The 23,911-nt window shown below is 45.4% G+C and overlaps 1 protein-coding gene across 8 annotated transcripts in view; it reads left to right on the top strand.

Moving 5' to 3' along the window:
- The window catches only part of NSMAF (neutral sphingomyelinase activation associated factor), a 65,064-nt gene that overhangs the window by 33,690 nt on the left and 7,463 nt on the right, over positions 1-23,911 (top strand). For 6 of the 8 annotated variants that reach the window (XR_009559482.2, XR_009559481.2, XM_060287003.2 and 3 more), the window contains exons 10-26: positions 3,521-3,650; positions 5,294-5,365; positions 7,073-7,181; positions 9,182-9,358; positions 10,395-10,474; positions 11,372-11,462; positions 11,561-11,624; positions 13,538-13,589; positions 13,688-13,808; positions 14,179-14,310; positions 15,043-15,085; positions 15,396-15,559; positions 16,992-17,100; positions 19,396-19,454; positions 21,599-21,666; positions 22,424-22,491; positions 22,899-23,022. Coding sequence is in view for 6 of the 8 variants with exons in the window: in XM_060287003.2 (XP_060142986.1) it covers positions 3,521-3,650; positions 5,294-5,365; positions 7,073-7,181; positions 9,182-9,358; positions 10,395-10,474; positions 11,372-11,462; positions 11,561-11,624; positions 13,538-13,589; positions 13,688-13,808; positions 14,179-14,310; positions 15,043-15,085; positions 15,396-15,559; positions 16,992-17,100; positions 19,396-19,454; positions 21,599-21,666; positions 22,424-22,491; positions 22,899-23,022 (1,663 nt within the window). In the remaining 2 variants the exon portion in view is untranslated. The remainder of the gene's footprint in view (positions 1-3,520; positions 3,651-5,293; positions 5,366-7,072; positions 7,182-9,181; positions 9,359-10,394; positions 10,475-11,371; positions 11,463-11,560; positions 11,625-13,537; positions 13,590-13,687; positions 13,809-14,178; positions 14,311-15,042; positions 15,086-15,395; positions 15,560-16,991; positions 17,101-19,395; positions 19,455-21,598; positions 21,667-22,423; positions 22,492-22,898; positions 23,023-23,911) is intronic. The other 2 variants (XM_060287004.2, XM_030859696.3) reach the window with 1 other exon arrangement.

The raw sequence follows: 23,911 nt of genomic DNA, 5'->3' as shown, positions 1-23,911 counted from the left end.
TCCTAGCATTTCATTTGTTCTTTGTTTGTCTGATCCTCCTTTCTTGCCGCCTTTTGGGTAAATCTGGTATTTTTAAGTATTCTACTTTTTAGCTGTAGTGCTTGGTGTCATTCTTAGTGGTCACTCTGGAGCTCACAATATGCACCTTGTACATAGCGTACCTTCAGGTAAGAGTATATTACACTCCTTTACAGTAGTTCAAGAGCCTTACAGCAGTGTGTTTCCACATAACCCCTCCTGCCCTTTGTGATCTGTGGTTTTATATTAAATTTCTATAAAACCCATGATATGGTGTTCTTATTTTAGGTTTTTTTTTTTTTTTTCTTGCGGTACGCGGGCCTCTCACCGTTGTGGCCTCTCCCGTTGCGGAGCACAGGCTCCGGACGCGCAGGCTCAGCGGCCATGGCTCACGGGCCCAGCCGCTCCGTGGCATGTGGGATCCTCCTGGACAGGGGCACAAACCCGTGTCCCCTGCATCGGCAGGTGGACTCTCAACCACTGCGCCACCAGGGAAGCCCCCTTTTAGGTTTTTAAAGAATTTTTTTTTACTTTTTTTTTTTTACAGTAGGTTCTTGTTGGTTATCTGTTTTAAATATAGCAGTGTGTACACGTCAATCCCAAACTCCCAATCCCAAGAATTGAGATACATGCATTTATAGGTACATAAATTAAAATACTGAGAATTCTTTTCTGTTTACTTGGAGATTTGAATACTTATGTTTCCTGATGCTTGTCTTTCCTTCCTGCAGAACCGGTGTTGCATCTGGTGTCATTTCTCTTAAGCCCAAAGAACTTCCTATAGCATTTCTTACGGTGCATATCTGGTCAGGATGGATTCTCCCAGCTTTGTCTGAAAATACCTCTATCTTACTCTCATTTTTGAAGGGTGTTTTTGTTGGACGTAAAATACTAGGTTCACAGGGTTTTCTTTCACTACTTGAAGGGTTTTCATTCCGTTGTATGTTGCTGTCCATTGTTTCCTGTGAAAAGTCACATCATTTGTCCTGTTGTTACTGTGAATTAAGGTGTAGTCTCTCTGCGCCTGTCCTGCTGGGGGTTTCTGGGTAACGGAGCCTGTGAGCTGGTGTCTTACATTAGACAGTTTTCACCACTCTCCACTCAGTGTTTCTTCTGCCCCGTCTCCTGTCTCTTCTCCTGTGACTTGAGTTACACTCGTGTTAGTATGTTTTATAGTTTGGCTTAGACCTCAGACACTCTGTTCTGTGTGTTTTTAAATTATTATTATTATTATTCTCCTTCTGTCCTGTTTCAGTTAGGGCTTTTCATTGGCCTTGTTCTCAGCCACACTGGGCTTTGCCTCTGCCGCGCCAGTCTGTTGGGCTTGTTGAAGTCATTCTTCATTTCCTCTCGCCCAGATTTTCGTTTCTAGCATCTCCTTTCAGTTCGTTTTCGTAGTTTCTACTTCTCGGACGAAGCTTTCCTTCCCTTCACGTGCGTTTTCCATCTTTTCTTCTGGATCTTTTAGCAGATTTACTACAGTTATCTTAACGTCTCCCTCTGATGGATCCGACGTCTGGGTCCTCTTCCGTGGAATCTTCTCTCATGAGTGCGGGTCATATTTACTCACTTCTTTGTGTTTCTTGTAAGTTTTTGTGTGCTGGGAAGTTTGTTTTAAAGGAACTGTAGAGACTGACCTGAGGAGTATTTGCCTCCGGAGGCGGTCGTGCCCACCCTCATCCTGCCCGCTGCTTGCCCTGGGGGCTCCGTCAGTGTAATGAGTGGAGCTGGGTTAAATCCAGGTCCCCATGCCCAGTTCCACGGCGGGAGTGCGCAGAGCTGTCCTCAGCGGGGCTTGGGGTCGGCCTTGAAGGATTTGCAGACATCCTTGTGCTTCCCAGCTGAGCCTCCAGCTCTCCGCCCACGGAGCATCTGTGCCCTCCAGGCCCGACTCCTGCTGTCTGGCGTCTCCCTCATCCTGCAGCCCTCTCCCCCTGTGGAAGATTGCCCCTCCTCCTGCCACTCAACTGCTGATCCCTTCATTTAGGTTTCTCTGCACCTGAGCTTTCTGATGGGTTTCTAAACATAGCAAGGATTGTGTAGCTCATCTGGCAGGTTTTGTGGTTGGGATGAGAGCTGTGAGGTCTCCTTCACGTCCAAACTGGAAGAGGAAGCCTGCTCCTGTGTGATTTTGTGTTTGTTTTTTTTAATACATTTATTTATTTTATTTATTTTTGGCTGCGTTGGGTCTTTGCTGCTGCATGCGGGCTTTCTCTAGTTGCGGCAAGTGGGGGCTACTCTTCGTTTTGGTGGTGGGCTTCTCACTGCAGTGGCTTCTCCTGTTGCGGAGCATGGCTCTAGGCGCGTGGGCTTCAGTAGTTGTGGCTCGTGGGCTCAGTAGTTGTGGCTCGTGGGCTGTAGGGCGCAGGCTCAGTAGTTGTGATGCATGAGCTTAGTTGCTCCACGGCATGTGGGGTCTTCCCGGACCAGGGCTCGAACCCGTGTCCCCTGCATTGGCGGGCGGATTCTTAACCACTGCGCCACTAGGGAAGCCCTGCTTTTGTTCTACTACTTACAGAGGAGACCTTTTTTTTTTTTTTTTTGACTGCGTTGGGTCTTCGCTGCTGCACGCGGGCTTTCTCTAGTTGCGGCAAGTGGGGGCTACTCTTTGTTGTGGTGCATGGGCTTCTCATTGTGGTGGCTTCTCTTGTTGTGGAGCATAAACTCTAGGCACGTGGGCTTCAGTAGTTGTGGCTTGTGGGCTCTAGAGCGCAGGCTCAGTAGCTGTGGCGCATGGGCTTAGTTGCTCCGCGGCATATGGGATCTTCCTGGACCAGGGATCGAACCTGTGTTCCCTGCATTGGCAGGTGGTTTCCCAACCACTGCACCACCAGGGAAGTCCCAGAGGAGACCTATTTTTAGCTCAGTTATTTAACTAAGTAATTGCCTAAACTCTTGATGATTTGGTTGTTTCCCTTCTGTTTCTTTTTAAATTAGTAAAGCAGAACGAAAATGGACTTTTTTGATGAGTTAACATAATTTAGGAGGGAGTGGTGATCACCTTTGACTGGTTTTACTGCAGTAGGTCCACAAAAGACTATCCGTTGGAACTGACGTGCAAGTAAACTCATAGCCTTATAGAACGTGGTGTGCAGTAAGTGCTACCCATGCCAAAACAGTTTCTATGACAATAAAATAGGTCTTAATGACACAAAAATAGAAAATTATGTTAATGTAAGAACAGTTTCAGGGCCGACTTATTTGGGGAGGAGTGAAGAGTACCAGTAACAGGGTTATTTGGTATTTTTTACTTGTCTGTCTTCTCTTCTTTGATACGTAACCTCATCTGCTTTTAAAAAACTCAAGTATTCATTATATCATTGAAAAGAAAGTCAGTTTTATTTAGGCGACTGATTTATATCACCAGTTTTCTTGTATCAAATGCGGTGTTTAGACACCTGTTCTGCAGAGTCACTTTGTAGCTCCCTCAGATAAAGTTAAATCTAGAAAGTAGATCGATTTCTGATTTTTCTTGCTTTTGCTGGAAAAAACATATTCTCAGATTCCAAAGTGTTTCTGAAAAGCTGCACATGGAATGCAAAGCAGAAATGGTGACACCTCTGGTGACGAATCCTGGCCACGTGTGCATCACTGACACTAACCTGTATTTCCAGCCTCTCAATGGGTACCCGGTAAGTAGTCTGTAGGCCAGCGGAGGGCTCCTCTGGTGTTCCCGTTTGCGTCCTCAAGCTCTCTTTCCTGTGAACTTGACTTGACAGTTAGAGTGTTCTCACATTTTGGGGAGGGTCAGAGTTACCCCCGTCCCCATCCAGCATCTGGTATTTAACGGCTCCCCGTGGAATCCTGATGCACCCTCACCCGTGTTTCAGCTCTTGTGACTGACTTTCTGTTACTTCGGGGGAAAAGAAGCCCTGCCCCTTCTGATTTTAGTAAAGGGTCATTAGAGGTTTATACCTTTCTACTCGGAAGCACTTCTGCAAGAGAGCAATGAAATATACTAAGGTTAAGAAGAGATGGATGCTTTCTGTGTATTTGCTGATATGTCACCTAAGTTGTATTTCTCGTTCTCCCTTAATTACAAACCAAATCGGTAGATCTGCATCTGTCGCCTCTCCAGCCAGTGCAGAGCTGCGTGTGGCACTGCTGTCACTGGGCAGCTGCAGTTCTGCTGCTGTGATGCTGGAAACATCTTCTCTTGCACGATGACTTCAGGCTCACGAGGCCACACAGTAAAGAAGAATTCAGATTTCTGCACTAAAACTTGTAAAGATTGGCGGCTTTATCTAGATACGGACCCTTTTCAGAGTGGTTTATTGAAAGAACAGAAACCCTAATACTCTGCGAGTGCAGTTGGACCGTTTAGCAGGTAGCTTCAAGAATAGCAGTGTTTTCTGCCATGGAAGAAATTCTCCAGGCTGGTCAGTCATTACACGTCACTGAAATGTGAACACTTTCGTAAGTGAAAGGTGATGCTATAACAGTTCTGTCCACCAGGTGGTAGGGCACACTCTCCGGGCCCTCCAGTGGACACAGTACACGTTGCTGACGGCATTCTTTGTGGCGTCATCGATTGGCTGGACCAGCGCTGTTGCTGTGGCCTCGGTCAATACTTGAGCAACAATATCTGAGTATAAGCCACAGCTTCAGGGTCCCAGGTCTGGGCTGGGGGCCGTGGCCAGTCTGCAGGCAGCTTCCACGGCTACACACCCTGCGTCTGCAGGCTCTCCCTCCCTCTTACTTGGAGGGAGGAGGGTGGACCTGTCGCCTTTTAGCCGATCTCAGTACCTTTTGCGACCTTGTTGCTCTCTCGCTAGCATTTTAAGCCTCCAGAGAAGCGAGACAGTTTTCCTCCTTGTAAAGTTTAGAGGCCCTGCTTTATACTGTATCTGTTTATGAGCCTTATTACACTGTAGTTTAAGGAGCTACAAGACAGGATCCTAAAAAAAAAAGCTGTATGTCAGTTCTGAGCAAACCGTAGGTCTATAAAAATAGGAGAATTCCTGAGAGGAGGTCTACACCAGTCCTTTAATATTTCTTACCCCTCAGCAACCCTGCAGAAACCTGAAAGCTAGATGCCTGCATTATCATCCTGGGGGGTACCAGCGGGGGTGGGGTGGGTAGGGGGGCTGGTCCACGGTCACAAAGCTAGTGAAAAGGGCAGACCGGCGTGTAAAGTGAGGCACGCCCTGTTCTCAGAGCTCACTTTCCAGGTGTTCAGGTGTGACCCGTCAGGAAGTTAGGGTGGGACAGCTGAAGGGCAGCTTCTAGTTGTGTCAGAATCTTGACATTTGAGATTGTCTTTCTACTTTTGAAGAAACCCATGGTCCAGATAACACTCCACGACGTCCGCCGCATTTACAAGAGGAGACATGGCCTCATGCCTCTGGTGAGTTCGAGGGGAACATCCCCTCTAGAGGATGACTGTCTTATCTTCAGCTTGGCCAGTGGTTTACTGGCCTGCACCCACCTCGGGCTCGTCTGAAAGGCGCGGGTGTTTGTGTTGCGAGCAGAGGGGCCGTGAGGCCCGCCGCCCCTTCTTTTGGCTGCGCTGGAAGTTTATCAAGGAGCCACTCTTTCTGTGGGGGGAGGGCTGTTGGGAAAAAGGCTTTGGCTCCAAGAGCAGGGGGGCTCAAGTGCCCTTGAGTTTCTCCCTGCCTAGTTCTCAGGGTCCTCCCAGGCTTGTGTGGGGATGTGGGGGTAATGGACGCAGAACCGGTCCAGTTACAGCAGCGAGGTCTGCAAGCAAAGTTTGGAAGCTGCGACGGCAGCTCTCAGTGGAACTGTAGTATCCTCATGGTTAACTTGTATGAATTCAGCCCTCAGGCTTGGTGAGAGGGAGAAATGGATAAAATAACCATTTCAGTCACCTAGGCGTCCCTCCCCGCCATTCTCCTGAATAAGCCCGTGTCCGCACTTCTGTGAGGCTCACACGCTTATTGTAGAAACCAGTCGCCACGGAAGGTGTGACTCCAAGGGGTTTTAGCTTGACATCGATATAAATCTATTTGTTCTCCTTCAGAGATTAACCAGTAAGTTGGTGGCATTACAAGAGCATTGTGGATATTTAAGCATCTCATCTTGGTGTTTTGTATTTATGAAATTTAACTGTTTTCCTGCCTATTTTACTTAAAAGGCAATTCTCCATTTCCAGTGCCAACAGAGGAGTAGGGAAACAGATTCTATGAAAAATCTCCTCCTCCTTTGGGTATAGAGATGCAGTCAGAAAAAGAAGAAATTGGCATTGATTAAGTACCTTCTGCCTACTGGGCAATCTGTGTACAATATTCGTTTATCAGCGCCATCCCTGTGAGGTAGATGATACCCTACTTTACAAAGGAATCGAGACTCCAGGAGTTCACTCCCTCGGTTCCCTCACTAGTAGCGCTGGAAGCCTGTATCTGAACCTAGGACAGCGCTGCGCCTTCATCCTTTCTCTGTCTATTCCTGTCCCGTCTCGGCTTCACCCTCACAACATTCACGCAGCTCATAGTTTTCTTAAAATAATTGCATCCTACTAATTAAATGAGTTATTCGATTATCAGTTTAAGTTGACATAATTACGACTTAATTTGTAAAAGAAAGCTAAGCCTTTGTCTCTGAAGAAGATAGGTGAAGACATTGGATTAGCCAGTTTTGAATTTCAGCATAATAAACTCACAGATGCTGTCATCATAAAGATCCTCAAGGTCAAAGGGATTTTGTAAAGTTTAGCTGAGACACGTCTTGTCCTTATAAATCAAATTTATTGCTGGGGAATATGCATACAAGACCTACAAATAAAGAATGCAGGGGCTTCCCTGGTGGCGCAGTGGTTGAGAGTCCGCCTGCCGATGCAGGGGACGCGGGTTCGTGCCTTGGTCCGGGAAGATCCCACATGCCGCGGAGCGGCTGGGCCCGTGAGCCATGGCCGCTGAGCCTGCGCGTCCGGAGCCTGTGCTCCGCAACGGGAGGGGCCGCAGCAGTGAGAGGCCCGCGTACCGCAAAAAAATAAAAAATAAAAAAAAAATGCAAGTGTTTAGTTGAAAGGCTTTTGTACTTGCGTCACTCACATTGAGATGCCGTTTGTTTTATTCTTCTCTTTCTGGACTTGTAGGGCTTGGAAGTGTTTTGCACAGAAGATGATCTGTGTTCCGACGTCTACCTGAAGTTCTATGAACGTCAAGACCGAGATGACCTCTATTTTTACATTGCTACATACCTAGGTTTGGTGCTCACTCTTCATTGTATCTGTTCATGTGAAGGTGGTTCAACTCCCGAGTAACTGGGATGGGAAGTGAGAGGAGAGCAATTCTGTATCTGGAATCACCTCTCTGTGGTTCTGCTTACTTCTTCTCATCAGTAACTATAGTTAGCAGAATGGCATACTGAAAATTAAGGGAAATATAAATGAAATTTGGTAATAGTTCAATCCTGTGTTTTACAAACTTTTGATAAATATATTTAAATGTTTTTTTGTATCTTAACAACCCCCAAGTTGAATGGATTTTATAAGAATCCACCTAATTATTTTTATGTCCAGTCCTGTCTTATGTTCGTTTATGAAAACCAGGACTCAGTTTCTTCATGTGAGACAGTTACCCAGTCATGTGTCTGTGATCATTAATTGTGGTCTTAATCTCAAAGCCGGAAAACGGTACAAAAGGAACACAGGAACCTTCTATGCTCAGTATGGAACCGTGGGACTCAGTTTGCTTACAACTAATATTTCCTCAATCTTCCATGGGAAATGTGAATTTTCCCACTTTTATCAGAGAGAACACCTGTATTTTTCTTTTCAAGCATAAACATATTAAGTTGTATGGTTGAATTAAATTATTCTTGTTTTCAAAATTGCCACATGACTAGAATGGAATTTTAAAAAATCAATGTTGGGATTTTATTAATACCATCTTAGTTTGCTGTTCTCGTGTGCAGTGAAATCATTTATGAGATGTGTAGTGACTTACTCCCTTAGAAGTTTTCTCTCAAGGAGGAATAGTTTATTTTCAATAAAGAACATATTTTACAGTAGGTTTGAGTTCATTTTTTTTTTCTTCTCACACTAAGCTGTTCAGTTTAACTTAGGACTTAAGTATAGCTTTGGTATAAGTTTACTGTTATCTCCTGCCTCCTGATTTAATTTTTCTAACTATAACAAGATGACAACAAAAAACTCAACTTTCATGGTGAGTCCTAAAATCTCAAGTCAAAAAACTTGCCACGGCCTAAAAGGTCTGCTTCTGTGAAGCGTCTGTTCTCTCTGAGTTCATTCCTGAGATTGTTCAGACTTTCTCTGAGACGTTCTGAGAGCAGAAAGTCAGAGGATAAGTGTTCTGAGTTTTTAAGCCCTTTCCTGGTAGCTGATTAGAGAAGAAACTTGGCAAAGTATATAAGAATAAATATTGAATCAGCAAATGAGTTAGATAAGTTTGATGCAGCCAATACAAAGCTGAAAGCAGAATTTTCTAAACAAAATAGAACAGTTGACTCATTTTACAGGACAGTTATCACTGGTGCCACACCATCTGTGGTTCCGTCTTTCCTGAGGTTCTTTCTGGGGGCTCTTTCTGGTCCTTCTGCTTTGAGAATTCTGACAGATACTTGTTTTCTCCTTCAGCAGTTTCTATTCTTTTCCTGATTCCTCACTTGCATAAATAATACGTAGTCAGTGACAAATTAGCCGTAGTGTACCCCGCTTCCAGATCTGAAAGAAAACTAAAAGATTGTTTCGTTTTACTTTCATAAGAAATGGAGGAAATGAGTTTTACAGATGGTCATGGCTTCTTAAAGGCATTAAAACTCAAGCACGTTTGGAAGGATTCTTTGTTAGTACATATTGTTGTAGACTATATATAAATATTGCAAATGTTACATATATTACCATGTCATGTTTATGTATTTGCTCCATACTTTCATATTTGTTTTATATCATATATTTCATAGATGTGATATGTTTTATATCATATATTTAGTAGATATGTTTTATATCATACATTTAATAATTTCCCTCCTGGATCTTGGAGATGCTCGTTCATACCTGACAGAACAACTCTTCGGTAAAAGCAAACTGTAGCCTACTTTTCTTGTTTTAAAATGTACGTTTCAAAAATGGGTTGAAGGGTCTACACTGAAAGCCTCTGTAACGCCTTCACATGCTGAGTGACCGCTGCCCACACACGCGGAGCTCAGTGTGACCCGGGCCTGCCCTCACCTGTCCCCCCAGAGCACCACGTGGCGGAGCGCACGGCCGAGGGCTACACGCTGCAGTGGCAGCGCGGGCTTCTGTCCAACTACCAGTACCTGCTGCACCTCAACACGCTGGCCGACCGCAGCTGCAACGACCTCTCCCAGTACCCCGTGTTCCCCTGGGTCGTCGGCGACTACAGCAGCTCCGAGCTGGGTGCGTGCCACAGAGCCGGGCTTTTAGAGCGAAGAACACCTTCCCTCTTAGAGCCACGTTGTGATTCGTGGACAGAGCAGAACCCGTTTGATTTTATTACTGACGATGGCCCGTCTCCATGCCACGATACTGGATGGGTGTCATGGGAATTACGTGTGTTCCGTATGTTTTCTCTACTGTCTCTGAATTTTTTTTAATTCTAAAAGTACTCACATACTTCTTGAAAGCCACACCCAGAAGACATGCATGGGATCTTCAGCCAGTGTTACCACTGCTACCAATAAGTACTATGTTTTCAAATACTTAAGTTTTCACTTTGAAAATTGCGCCTCAGGTTACCGTATTATTTTTCAATTCACATGAAAACATGTGATTACCAAGCATAATAGCTGTTCATTAAAGAACACTTAGAAAGTACTGAAACACTCAAAGAAGGAAATAAGGCTCATCAGTAATTACATTACCGAGAGAGAACCATTTTAACTTTGTGGTATATATACTTCTTTCTCTCTCTCAAATTATTTTACGAAAAATGTGATTGTACTGTAATTTTATTTTGTAATATCTTAAAATTAGATATTGTGAACACTGAATCACTTTTGACACTGATTGCACCCTTGTAGTTGAAAGAGGTAACAGATTTTCTAGCAATATAATTTATTTATCTGATAATATTCAGGTCCCCAGTTCTCAAATTATGCTCTTATCACAGAATAATACTATTCACTATAATTCAAACTTAAAAAGTAAATTTTGATAGAATAATGGCTTTTGAAATTTGTTTATTTTTCGTTGTTGTTTTACTTGGAATATAGTTTTTTTGGTCAGTAGGTCTTCAGATTCTAACCTTTACAGCTATATTAATAATCATCAGAAATATTAATTCTAATGGATCTGTCTCAATTTTTAAAAAGCTATTTATTATGTGGAAATAAATGTGTGCATGTGAATTCATTCAGGGAGATAATGTCATTAAGGGTAAGCTTGTTTGCTTTATTTATTGTAAGTAATTTTTAAAAATTTATTTCCTTTATAGATCTGTCAAATCCAGGAACCTTCCGGGATCTCAGTAAGCCAGTAGGGGCCCTCAACAAGGAACGTCTGGAGAGGCTGCTGGTACGTGGACTCAGAGATTCCTGGTGTCTAAGCAACCCGGGAGCCTTGGCGTATGTTTTGTTTGATTGTTTTTGTCGGTTTTTTTAAATTTACTCTGTGGCCACACCACACAGCACGTGGGATCTTAGTTCCCTGACCAGGGATTGAACCCCCTTCCCCTGTGTTTTTATAGTACCTGAAACTCGTTTCTTCAAGACTTAGGGGAAGTATGTCTGGAGAGACCGAAGTTTCTGAGCGTACTCTCTCTCCCTCTGCCCTCTGCCCTCTGCCCGCTGCCTTCCTTCCCCTGTGAACTTAGCGGCTCACCATCTGCATTTCTGCTTACAATTCAGGAGGTAGGAAGCTGAGCCGATCACAGGTTTACCCATTTATTTTCACGAAGGTGCTCTCTGGTGAACTGCACAAGAGATGCATAAAATGTCTTCTTTTCAGTCCTGCCCCGGCAGACATTGTTACCATGAGGCCAAGAACACCAAGATACTTGTTGCAAGAATGCTGTGTTTACTCAGATTTTCACCCCTCTTTTTTTTTAAAGTTTTTATTTATTTATTTGCGGTACGCGGGCCTCTCACCATTGTGGCCTCTCCCATTGTGGAGCACAGGATCCGGATGCGCAGGCTCAGCGGCCATGGCTCATGGGCCCAGCCGCTCCGCGGCATGTGGGATCTTCCTGGACCGGGGCACGAACCCGTGTCCCCTGCATCGGCAGGCGGACTCTCAACCACTGCGCCACCAGGGAAGCCCCCCCCCCTTTTTTATTTTCTCCTTTTCCTCTTTAGGAGAGAAATTAGGGGCTAGAATGTGTCCAGGCCACGATTTCCTTAGGCTTTTACTACTGGAGTCGGTTATTGTCTTCACAGCCAGCGCTCAGCAGGACTTTTTCTCTCTGTGTTGTAGACACGCTACCAGGAGATGCCGGAGCCCAAGTTCATGTACGGCAGCCACTACTCCTCCCCGGGCTACGTTCTGTTTTATCTGGTCAGGATTGGTAAGACTCCTCGCCGTCTCTCCCAGGGACATGTTATTTCACGTGGACTCTTCAGTGGTTTTGTGATCTTGCTTAACTCTGACTTTTTTCCCCTCTAGCACCAGAGTATATGCTGTGTCTGCAGAACGGAAGATTCGACAACGCAGACAGAATGTTCAACAGGTTCGGCATAAATGCCTCACTTAGCACTTTTTAAACTTTCTCATTATGCATATGCAATACGTTCTGTTCAAAAAACCAGATTTAAACAAAAATGGAAGGAAATGAAAAACACCACTACAGTAATTGTTGTATCTATTCCTCTCAGGCTTTGTGTAGTCGTGTGTGTGTGTAAATGTGAGAACATATTTTATTTTTTAACATCTTTTTTTTTCTTTTTGATATTTGTTCAATTGTGTAAGTATTATATATATATTTTTAACATCTTTATTGGAGTATAATTGCTTTACAATGGTGTGTTAGTTCCTGCTGTATAACAAAGTGTATCAGCTATACGTATACATATATCCCCATATCCTCTCCCTCTTGCATCTCCTTCCCACCCTCCCTATCCCACCCCTCTAGGTGGTCACACAGCACCGAGCTGATCTCCCCGTGCTATGCGGCTGCTTCCCACTAGCTATCTATTTTACATTTGGTAGTGTATATATGTCCATGCCACTCTCTCACTTCGTCCCAGCTTACCCTTCTCCCTCCCCATGTCCTCAAGTCCGTTCTCTACATCTGCATCTTTATTCCTGTCCTGCTCCTAGGTTCTTCCTAACCATTTCTTTTTTTTTTAGATTCCATATATATGTGTTAGCATACGGTATTTGTTTTTCTCTTTCTGACTTACTTCACTCTGTATGACAGACTCTAGGTCCATCTACCTCACTACAAATAACTCAATTTTGTTCCTTTTTATGGCTGAGTAATATTCCATTGTATATATGTGCCACATCTTCTTTATCCATTCATCTGTTGATGGACACTTAGGTTGCTTCCATGTCCTGCCTATTGTAAATAGAGCTGCAATGAACATTTTGGTACATGACTCTTTTTGAATTATGGTTTTCTCAGGGTATATGCCCAGTAGTGGGATTGCTGGGTCGCATGGTAGTTCGATTTTTAGTTTTTTAAGGAACCTCCATACTGCTCTCCACAGTGGCTGTATCAATTTACATTCCCACCAACAGTGCAAGAGGGTTCCCTTTTCTCCACACCCTCTCCAGCATTTATTGTTTCTAGATTTTTTGATGATGGCCATTCTGACTGGTGTGAGGTGATACCTCTTTGTAGTTTTGATTTGCATTTCTCTAATGATTAGTGATGGAGAACATATTTTAAATACAGTATTGTTGTCCTGCCTTTTGTATTTTATAGCCTTTTGTTAGATCTTGAAGTTTTCCCTGTATTATTGGATGTTCTTCAAAACGGTGATTTTTTTTTTTTTTTTTTTTTTTTTTTTTTTTCCGTACGCGGGCCTCTCACTGTTGTGGCCTCCCCTGTTGTGGAGCACAGGCTCCGGACGGGATGCGCAGGCTCAGCGGCCATGGCTCACGGGCCCAGCCGCTCCGCGGCATGTGGGATCTTCCCGGACCGGGGCACGAACCCGTGTCCCCTGCATCGGCAGGCGGACTCTCAACCACTGCGCCACCAGGGAAGCCCTGGTCTGTGTCTTTACAGTCTTTCTCTAAGCTCTGCACATGGCTGTTTATAATCCCTTTTCGAAATGAGCCCTTAAAATAACTGCTGATGTTTCATGTTTAAGCACCTGCCCCGAGTGGCCCTTCGATGAGGCCATGTATGGGGGAGGTCCCTGGCCTGGGCTTGGGGACACCCCCCCAGGTCCCTATCCCGACTCCTTGCTCACTCCCTACGTGGGCCCGGAGTTTTCTGTGAATCCCCAGTATCCACGTGAGCTCCTCCGATGGGGTGGCTCATGGCTCATGTGAATACTGGGGATTGTGGATTAATGAGCAAGATGATGTAGTTTAGGTAAAGTGTAGAATAGCACCCAGGGGCCTAGAAAGTGCTGCTGTTGCTGTTTCCATTCCCTAGATTTAAAATCAGTTGAATTTTGTTTTCATATTTAGTATTGCAGAAACTTGGAAGAACTGTTTGGACGGTGCGACTGATTTTAAAGAGGTAAGCAGTCACCAAGCCAGTGACTCACTGGGCTTGTGGTTTGTGACCGCTTTAAAAAATGTTTGTTACTGTTCTTTTTCTTCCCCTGAAACTTTCAGCTGATTCCGGAATTCTATGGTGATGATGTCAGCTTTTTAGTCAATCGTCTGAAGCTGGATTTGGGAAAGAGACAAGGAGGGCAGATGGTTGATGACGTAGAACTGCCCCCTTGGGCACGGAGTGAGTACCACCTTGGAAGTATTGAATTATAGAAATTCTCTACTTAGTCGTGCAATCTCAGTGTTACTATTTAGTGGCTTAGAGTTTTCAGAATGACAGTATAATCCTCTACCTCAATGAGATGGTAACGTCTTATTCCAAATTGTAAGTATTCCATGAGTCTGTGATGTAAAACCATTATTATGCATACGAGAGAGCTAAGTGTTGTGAAAATGGTTTTTGCCTCTCCGTCCAACCCCCAGAATTTATATTTTATATGACTGGGGGGAGACTCATTAAGAAATACGTCCCTCGTGCCTGTCCCAGAAGCTCTGTCTGCATATGGATAGATGAAAGGAATGGGGTGTTTTGATCGAGTCTAACCTACTAGGTCCCGAGGACTTTCTCCAGAAGAGCAGAGACGCGCTGGAAAGCGATTACGTGTCAGAGCACCTTCACGAGTGGATCGATCTCGTGTTTGGCTACAAGCAGAAGGGAAGGGATGCTGTTGGAGCCCACAATGGTGTGTAACAGTCACTGAAACTCCGTTTAGCATTCGATGGAAACAAAAGCAACCCCCAAACTGAGCTCAGAGCAGCTTATTTCCTTAGCAGAAGCATCTTGTCTCAGCGGACGGTGCCTCCTGGCTCAGCGACCCCAGACTAGATAACTGAATGAAAGGCGGGAGAGAAAGTGCTTTTGTCTAAAAATACCCGCTTCGCCATGGTCCCAAGAGGTCTTTTGCTAGAGTCTTCTAATTTTAGCATGTACTCTCCATCCTGTTCCATCACTTTTACTAAAGCTCAGTCAGAGCAGGATGGAACGGTGGCCTTGGTTCCCACGAAGGCCCCAGAGTGTCTTTGTGACTGAGCGGAGGGAAGCCCGCGGTCGCCCTCTCCTGTTCGGGGCCGGTTCTTCCTCCGCCGGGCTTCTCAGCGTTGGCGACGGGGATGGGTGTGGACCTGACCCCTCACGTGCCGCACTGGGTGCTTTGCGCTCTCCTGGGGAGAGGCCTGCTGACCGAGAAGCACCCTGAGGTAGCCCACCGTCCCACGGCCAGTTGGATCGCTGCTCAGAAAAGATAACAGTTCAGCTTGATACTTACCCAAGCTGGATATTATCAGGCTGTTGCGCAAAGTGAAAATCAGTTTCTTTGAATAAAAGTTTAAAGTTGTTGAGTTTTTAAAATAAACAGAGTGTATATTGTAACAAAATAGTACATCTTTCGATAGTGTTTTACGTCTCTTTTTTTCAGTGTTTCATCCCCTGACCTACGAAGGAGGTGTCGACTTGAACAGGTATTTATGTGTCAGTAAGGAGTTTCTACATGAGTACAAATGACCTCTTTGTCTACATGAGTAGTGCAGTTATTTGACGATATTAAGGTATGGAAGTGTTACAGTGAATTACGGCTTGCTTTCACCGCTGTGGAAATTACCGAGCTTCAGAAATTAAAGATGTGTGATACGGTCTAGACAGTCCCGGCATGTAGCGTCTATTACTGTTTGAGGGTTAATCTCTCTCCTGTTGAATGCACAAAGTTCAAGTGATACAGATCAAGGAGCTTGCACCTAGAGGTCACCACATGGTTTGTGTTCTGTCCTAAAGCATTGAGGACCCTGATGAGAAGGTAGCCATGCTCACCCAGATCTTGGAGTTCGGGCAGACACCAAAGCAGCTCTTTGTGACACCGCATCCTCGAAGGATCACCCCAAAGTTTAAAAGCTTGGCCCAGCCCTCCGGTTACAATGCTTCCACGGCAGACGCTCCAGGTAAATTTTGAAAAGAGAACAAACCATGTGAGCACCTTCTGGTTCTCTTTTCTGATTAAGACGTTTCTGAGGATTCTGGAGAGAAGACCAGTCATGAACCTGGGCAGCTTAGAGATGATTCTGTCTTACTGTCTCACTGCATTTCTCCTGCAAACAAACAGATCTTTTGTGTTTTTTCAGTCGTTGCTTTGTTGTTGTGCTGTTGTTTTGTTTGTTTTAACTTTTGACCTTAAAGGAAATCAAATCACTTTCACTTTCTGGTAATTTAATGAGACTTGGCAGTAGTTTTCATTGTTGCTGTTATGTTCTTTCTTTTCTGAGGTTTGCCCAGCTGGTGTTTGATTCTTAGCCATTCTTGCGTTCTTGTTGATCCGCCCTGGCCGTGACTGCTGTAGCAGTCCCCGTCGCCCTGCTCGTTCCTGCTCTTTCCCAGGAACGACTTCCAGCGTCCTGACTCTCCTCTTCTACCCCGACACACAGATCTTGAATGCGGGGTGCTCTGTTTTCTTCATTTGATTCTGTTTCCTTATTCAGTCATTTGACAGACATTTACAGAGTGTCTATGCCAGATGCTGAAATGAACTTGACTGTGTCACATCTGGTATTTGGAAAGGGAGGAGAAGGTGCTCCCCTTCATCCAGTTTTCCACGTTTTACATTTCACATAAGACAGCCTCAGACCCCCAGGAGTCTGACACTGTATGGAACCTCGGGAGCAAAGTCGCTGGATTTCTCGTTTTCTCCCGCTCTGCGCTCCGTCCCAGGAGTGTCCAGGCTTCTCGGGCCACACAGCTGGGCCTCTCGCGGTCACGCGACCCAGGGCTGGCCGGCAGCGCGTCTCTGGGGTTAAGTCATGAAGACTGGAGATTATCTCGTGATGCCCTTAAACCCGTGCTCTGCTTAGTCACCAGGCCCATCCACGAGGATTATCTTAAAAGGGAAATTGTTCCAGCCTTTCTTAAAACAGAAGTGAAGGGACTGCTTAGCTAGTCCTGTCCAGGAGCGTGGTAGTAATTGGTTTCATCTCTTCTTCCTGTGTCTGGAAGCCAAAAGCAAACGGCAGTGTTCTTAGGGAACTGTCAGGTTTTTACAAAGATTGCTGACAAGGAAATGGTTACTCAGTGTCATGGTTCCTGAAGTTCCCAGTTTAGGGGCGGAGTGAAAACTCTGCAGACACTGATAGAAGTATACAAAGACCTGCAGTGTTCAAAGATACTTTTTAATCTTTCTCCAAATGATTGCTGTTTTATTTCGATGATGCACCTCATTCTTCTCCCTTGACTAACATGGACCTTTCGAAGCAGTTCTGTTTCGGTGGGCGTTTTGCTTTCTTGGTTATTTGATTTTAATAGAAAATCTTGTGCCTCTGACGCTTGTCGTCTCCGACACTGGTCAGAAATTTAGCTGACTGACTGAGCTGCAATTTAACGTAGTCTCTCCAGGTGAAGAGTCTTTTGAAGACCTGACCGAAGAAAGCAGAACGCTGGCCTGGAGTAACATCACGCGACTGCAGCTCCACGAGCAGCACAAAATCCACAAAGAGTAAGAACGTCTCGGCCGCGGCTTCGCACATGCCGGGGTCTTGGCCTGGGGGTCTTGATTGGTTTTAATCCCCCTAAACTGTCCATAGCAGTGAACAGCCACCAGGGGTCAGTGTGGCATGGGAAAGCTTGGCACAAAATGGGTGTGTGTCATTTCTGCTGTCGGTCATTCTAGAGCACGGGATGGGGTCTGCAGACAGCAGGCAGCCGTGTGCCTCTCAGAGACGTACACGGCACCTCCAGTCCTTGATGGTGGGAACCTTCGGGGAGGAACAGGATATGTCTTACCCACGTGTTGCATTTACTGATATTGTCAGGGAAAATGTATCTTTTTTAAAACATGGTAACAGATGTGTGTGTTATACACACAGAGAACATTGCAAAGTTCATTGCAGCACTCTTTACGGTAGCTGGGACATGGAAGCAACCTAAGTGTCCATCGACAGATGAATGGATAAAGAAGATGTGGCACATATATACGATGGAATATTACTCAGCCATAAAAAGAAATGAAATTGAGTTATTTGTAGTGAGGTGGATGGACCTAGAGTCTGTCATACAGAGTGAAGTAAGTCAGAAAGAGAAAAACAAATACTGTATGCTAACACATATATATGGAATCTAAAAAAAAAAAAAGTTCTGATGAACCTAGTTGCAGGGCAGGAATAAAGACTCAGACGTAGAAAATGGACTTGAGGACATGGGGTGGGAGGGCGAAGCTGGGGTGAAGTGAGAGTAACATCAATGTATATACACTACGGAATGTAAAATAGTTGGCTGGTGGGAAGCAGCAGCACAGCACAGGGAGATCAGCTCAGTGCTTTGCGATGACCTAGAGGGGTGGGGTAGGGAGGGTGGGAGGGAGGCTCGAGAGGGAGGGGATACGGGGTCATGTGTGTGCATATGGCTGATTCACTTTGCTGTACAACAGAAACTAACACAGTATTGTGAAGCAATTATACTCTAATAAAGATCTATTAAAAAAACTAACAAACCTTTTCTTCCCCAAAATCAGGCTTGCTGTTGGCCCTAGAGGGGTCATGAGTGTCCCTGGTCCCCTGTCTGCAGGGCTAGTGATGGACTTTGGTGGGAAGGCTGGGGAAGCACTGACCTTGCTGACCCATCCTGTTCCAGAAAAGAAAACTCAGGGCCAGGGACGAGGCCCATTGTTCTGCTCCAGGGCCACCGACGTCCTGTCTGACGTTTGATATCACGTACACTTGGTCATGGGTGGAACGGAACGGGCCGGTCCCCGTCCGATCGGTGGCTCCAAATCAGAGCACAGCCTCCTGCAAAGCAACCCAGAGTCCCACCTTACTCGTTATAACACGGCTTTCCTTTGTCACCTTCTCTAAACGGCACGTAGAAAGGGGCCTTGTCACCCGAGGCAGTGAAGACATGAGTGAACCTTTAAGAGGACGTGCCGGGACTGATACCAGTCAGGGTCCTTGGCCTCCTTAATCAATAGAAACTGATAAGAGGCCAGACAGGAGATTCAGGCAAGGCTTTATTGGGGCTCCTGCTGCCGCGGGGGGAGGGGAGTGAGAACAAACAGCAGGTGCCCTTGCTGGGCCCACGAGGCAGTGGCGAGCTGGTCTCCTCTTTGGGGTGAGGGCAGGGGTGTGTCCAGGGGTCGGCTGGAGCGGGGCTTAGGTGGCGTGCCCACCCCTTGGGTGGTGCTGTGTGCAGGGGGCTCGGGCAGTGCCCTGCTTTTGCTCCCAGCTCTTCAGAAGTGGCAGTTGGGTTTTTTAGTCTTTTTGTATCTTGCCCATAATTTGCCCCAGCTGCGCACGCATGCAGTTATTTTCAGTTCCTTATAGTTTCACAGTTTCTTTGTGTATCTGTTGCCGGAGGAGAAGTTCATCCGGGTGCAGGCACTGTGGCCAAGGGTCCCCGTCCCAGCCTGCCTCAGGACCAGACGGTGACATTGTCATTGGCCAGATGCTAAGTGATGAAGCGAGTGCAGTGACTGCTCGGGGGGCGTCAGTGGTTTGGGTGGCGGTCACCTAGCATTACTGGTTATCTAGGGGGCAGACGTGGGCAGGCAGCCTTCGTGCAGGGCGGCCCGGGAGCTAAGGGTCGGGGTGTTTTCCAGCCGCAGGCGTTGTCAGGACAGAATTAGAAGTTGCCAAGCCATGACTTGCTAACGCCTGGTGGAAGGTGGGACAGGTCCCACAGAACGAGCTGTGACGAAAACGATGACAGACACTTGGGCTGAATTAAATCAAGGCCTTGAAGGAGACCGGTGTCCTAGCACGTGGTTGATGGTAATTTATGAAACCTTGTTTTCCAACAGGGCAGTCACTGGAATAGCAGTCTCTCGCAGTGGGTCGTCTGTCTTTACAACCTCACAAGGTAGGTTTTCCTACCTGAAAGGGGGGTTACCTGGAATCACAAATGTCCAAGTTTCCTGACTCGGTCCAGGACTGTACCTTCATGTGCTGCCTCTACGTAAAATAAATTTTGAGCAGTTGGTTTGTTGTGTATTGTGTAACATTCCACTGTGATTAGCCAAAAACAGTAATGAAAAATGCCTCCCTGTTGCTGATAAGGTTTCCCAGGATTTGGGGGGTGTGCTGGGACCTTTCCCGCCCTGAGGGCCGAGCCGCACACGGGGCGTCGCCAGCACAGGGCACACGTGCTGTCAGCTTTTCACGTTCGTCACTGGGTGTGTGCTTCTGGGTGTTGACTGGAGGATTTAGCTCGAAATCTAATTCACACATTGTTAATGTCTTACACGTTACCAAAGTCACGCAGAAGCCCTGCAGTGGCTGTTTGATGGGACTTGTAACTAGCTTGATGACACACTGGAACTTCACTGTTTTGATCCTACGAAAGGGCTAAGCGTCAAGCCTTCCTGGCCGTCTACACCATTAGTCATTGTTTATCTGGTCCCCGTCCCGTTTGAAGCGTGCTGACAGGCGCGCGGGGGGCAGCGGAGATGAGAAGCGAGTCGCTTAGCTGCCTGGTGGACAGAGTTCGTACCTGGCTGTGAGTGGCTGGCTACTGGCGCTTTGGTCGTCATTGTAGGAAATTCTGCTTTTCATCCATTAAGTTAAGGAAAGGTGCTGTCCAGCTGCACACCTCCGGGCAAATCAGAGTTACTGCTCTCAGATTCTGGGATCGTGGCTTCACATCCGTAGCGTCCTTCCTTTCGCTTTCAACTATGATCTCAGATTGCGTAAAACAGAGTTTTCCACAAAGCACAGAAAATGATCCCGCTGTGGACCAAAGTGGGTTCACGTGCGGCGTACACACGGGGCCACTCCAGGGTCACCGAGACGACGACGCGGTGGCACGAGTGAGCAGTGGCGCTTTGCCAGGGTTCCTGCCGGCGCTACCCCCCGAGACGAGACCCTGACCTGTTAGCAAAGCCGGCATTCTTGGCTGGATTTGTCTGTCATGGTTGTTAAATCCCCCCGTTCCCTGTACTGGTCTGACCTTGTAAACCGTGAGTTTTACGAGCATCAGGGTTTAACCCTCTGAGGCTTAGTAAGCCTAGCACTTCTTTGTGAACTTGCCGAATAAGGGGGCGTGGGGGGTTCTTTTCAGTCAGAAGCTTTTGGTTTTTGTTTGTTTCTTCAGCGTTAATAACTCATGTTGCTGACCTATACGCATTTTTGTTTACACCTGCATTACTGACTCATGTATACCCTGACGACCACCCCAGAGTTACGGTTCTTCCTCAGAGGTGGTGTGTGTCCAGGCTTATGGGTGACCCCCCGGGTGACCCCATCACCTGGGGGGGACCAGCTCTCAGCAGCCTCTGATGTGATTACCTCTAGTACGAGAGGGAACCTCTGATTTTGAGAAAAGCAGCTTTACACACCAGGCTGGCTGACTGTTTTCTGTAGGACGCCCCAGTGCACGTCTGCGTGTTGGTGTTGGCAAAAATTAGGTGGAAATATTAGATTTTACTATACAGAAGACATTATTTGAAGCTCATCTGACCTTTTATTTATCATGCTGTATGTTTTCAAATTAGGAACCGTAATGTTACATATTGCAAATATGGGATGTTTGGAGCACATTGTAATTTGCAGTCTTGTCGCTTAAGAGGTTTACCTTGATGCACTTCTAAAAGCTTCTGTTCGGCAAGGAAATTAAGAGCTTGGACATTGTAATCTCTAGTTTATTATTATTTAGAAAGTTAGTGCTTCTCCTCCATGAATGGTCATACGCTACAAGGATATCACACCATAATTGGGCTATGTGAAAAAGAAAAACATTGCCCAAATCTTTTTGTTTTCTTTAATATTAAAATTGCTCTTTTCTTCCTCTTTAGCTTCTGTCAGTAATTAGGCTTAAATCTGCCTTCGGTCATGGCTTTAAGTTGACCTCCTTGTTGTGGAGCCGCAGATCATAGAATTCCACAGACCATAGCGTCCTCATCGGGGACATGACCCTCAGTCACCTCGCCTGTTACCTCTGCGTGTGCTGGTCACCTGTAAGGGTCAGGAAATCTTTCTTATATGTTTGCTTTGTCATTATTAAATTAGATTCCACCTTGAAGATGTTTTCCAAAGAATCCAAGATGCTACAAAGAAGTATATCATTTTCAAATATGGTGAGTTCATTTTAATTTCACATCAGTGTTACGGTGGAATTTCATGTAGCAGTTTGTTTTATATACACGCATATATGAGTTTGTTTCTTCGCAAACAATCGGGCTTATTTCTGTTCAGAATGCCTTAGATAGATTCCTTCTAAACTAGAAATTTTTTCAGGCTGCCTTTCTCACGTTATTGTGGTTTTATCTGTAACCTAAAAAGTAGAATTCTCCTTAGTAAATCTTGCCTTTTTTGGAACTGTCAGACTAAATGTCTGTGTGCTGCTTACATAACTTAATGCGTTTCTGAGTTGATAGGATACCTAATACTAGAAAATCAGTTCTTCTGAAAAAATACATTTTATTGTTAATGTAAAGCATCCGAAAGATTCTGAAATTCCCTAAAGACCTTTGGAAGCTTTCCTTCCCCACCTGAGTCTTGTAACCCAGAGCTGGTGTTCGGATTCTTGAGGACAGTCCCCACCTGCACCCCTCGCGACTCACTCTGAAGTGAGTTAGGGGTCCCTCAGCCCAGGGCAGTGAGGACCGTCAGGCTAGGTCCTCGTGCACTCGACACCCTTTTGACTTTCCTACATTTGGGAAGAAACTAGGCACCTGGAATTAGCCAGATGAAAAGAAACTTCATGAATATGAGGAAGGCCAACATGAACGGAATTTGAGCATGAATTTTGGGGGGAACCTGTAAGATAGCTTTACCCCATTAAGGATTCACTAAGTTTTGTAAATTATTAATGTTGGATCATCTGTATTTCAGGCTTTATCATCGTGTTTACTTTTACCAGGAGATGCCACTGTCGTAAGCTCTTCGTGGGATAACAATGTGTATGTATCTGCGCGGGCCCCTTCACGATTCCACACGCAGTGCAGCTCCCTGTGTGGACGTGAAGCAGGAGAGGGCGGATCTCCCGTTGTTTTCAAAAGGGAACAGATGAGGACAGTTGGGTTTGGATGTGATTACCTGAATCTAGTAATTTCTCCAGTCAGACTCTATTTTCCTCTAAGTTTTTAAATTGAGGTAAAAACACAGATGAGCCAGACCTGGAAATCTCTAGTTTTCAATTCACATTTTGAGTATTTGGTTTAATAACATGAGAACAAGTAATTTGTAATTCCAGTGGGCCTTAGTAAGTATAGAATTAAATTCTCTAAAGTTTCTTGAAGATGTATTTAAGAGTGTTAACATTAAGCTGGAATGCTGTCTTAATAGCTCTCGTTATCTTTTATGTTAGCTATTTTTATTCCATTGCATTTGGAAGACGCCAAGACACATTAATGGGACACGATGATGCTGTTAGTAAGATCTGTTGGCATGACAACAGGCTGTATTCGGCGTCGTGGGACTCTACTGTGAAGGTTTATATACAATTTCTAAGTTAAAATGTTTGGATAATACAGATATTATAAGCCATTCAGCTCCCTGCTGTTGACGTGTTGTCACACTCTCACAAAGTGTGAGTGACGTATAAGGATGTGGAAGGTTATTGCCTGTGTTTAGTGTGTGCACATCTTAATATAAGAGGACGTTTTCCTGAGTCTGTCCTGTGTGTTCCGCTGGGGGTTGGGTGGTTCATTAGACAGCGGACTTAGAGGGAAACATACAGCAGCCCCCTTACCTCACGCAGCTAAGGAACTAGCAGTTGATCAGTAAATATCAAGTTAAAGTGGAGAATCACTGTAAGGCAAGACATTGTATTTGAAGTCAGAACACAGAACCACACAGCCCTTCACCATTATTGACGTGGGACCATACTTGGCCTTTTCTTTGGAATTCTGCACAACTTTATTGCATAAACCACAGCAGTATTCATCCTCTTTGGTTTCCAATTTGCATTTATATAAACAGAAAGCAAGAACCTAAAACCATTAGAATTTCTTCAAGACGTTTTCATCATTTCTGTGCCCCCGCCTCTGAGGGGGACATTATGGTAGGTAAGTTTTCTTGCCTACGTGTGATTTCAGTAAATTTTTTTGGTGACTTGCCTTTTTGAGTTTTCTCAAAACCGTAATAGACACAACACTTCCGCACTGATTTCTTTAGTTCACACAATGCTTAAGTCACAGCAGCAAGTGCAAGAGACGGAAGCAGACACGGGTACAGCAGACTCTCGGGAAGCACGTGGTGGCGGGAATAAAAGCTCAGGCATGTGGCAGAGGGACCGAGCCTCACGACATTTCATTTTGTTGGCAGCTGGGGAGTTGGTCAGTCAGGAGAGTTTTTCCTGCACGTGTTAGAAATGCTATA

Source organism: Globicephala melas, chromosome 17 (assembly GCF_963455315.2).
Source record: "Globicephala melas chromosome 17, mGloMel1.2, whole genome shotgun sequence".
NCBI lineage: Eukaryota > Metazoa > Chordata > Mammalia > Artiodactyla > Delphinidae > Globicephala > Globicephala melas.
The sequence above is the reverse complement of the archived record's forward strand: the minus strand, read 5'-3'. Positions and strand labels throughout refer to the sequence as shown.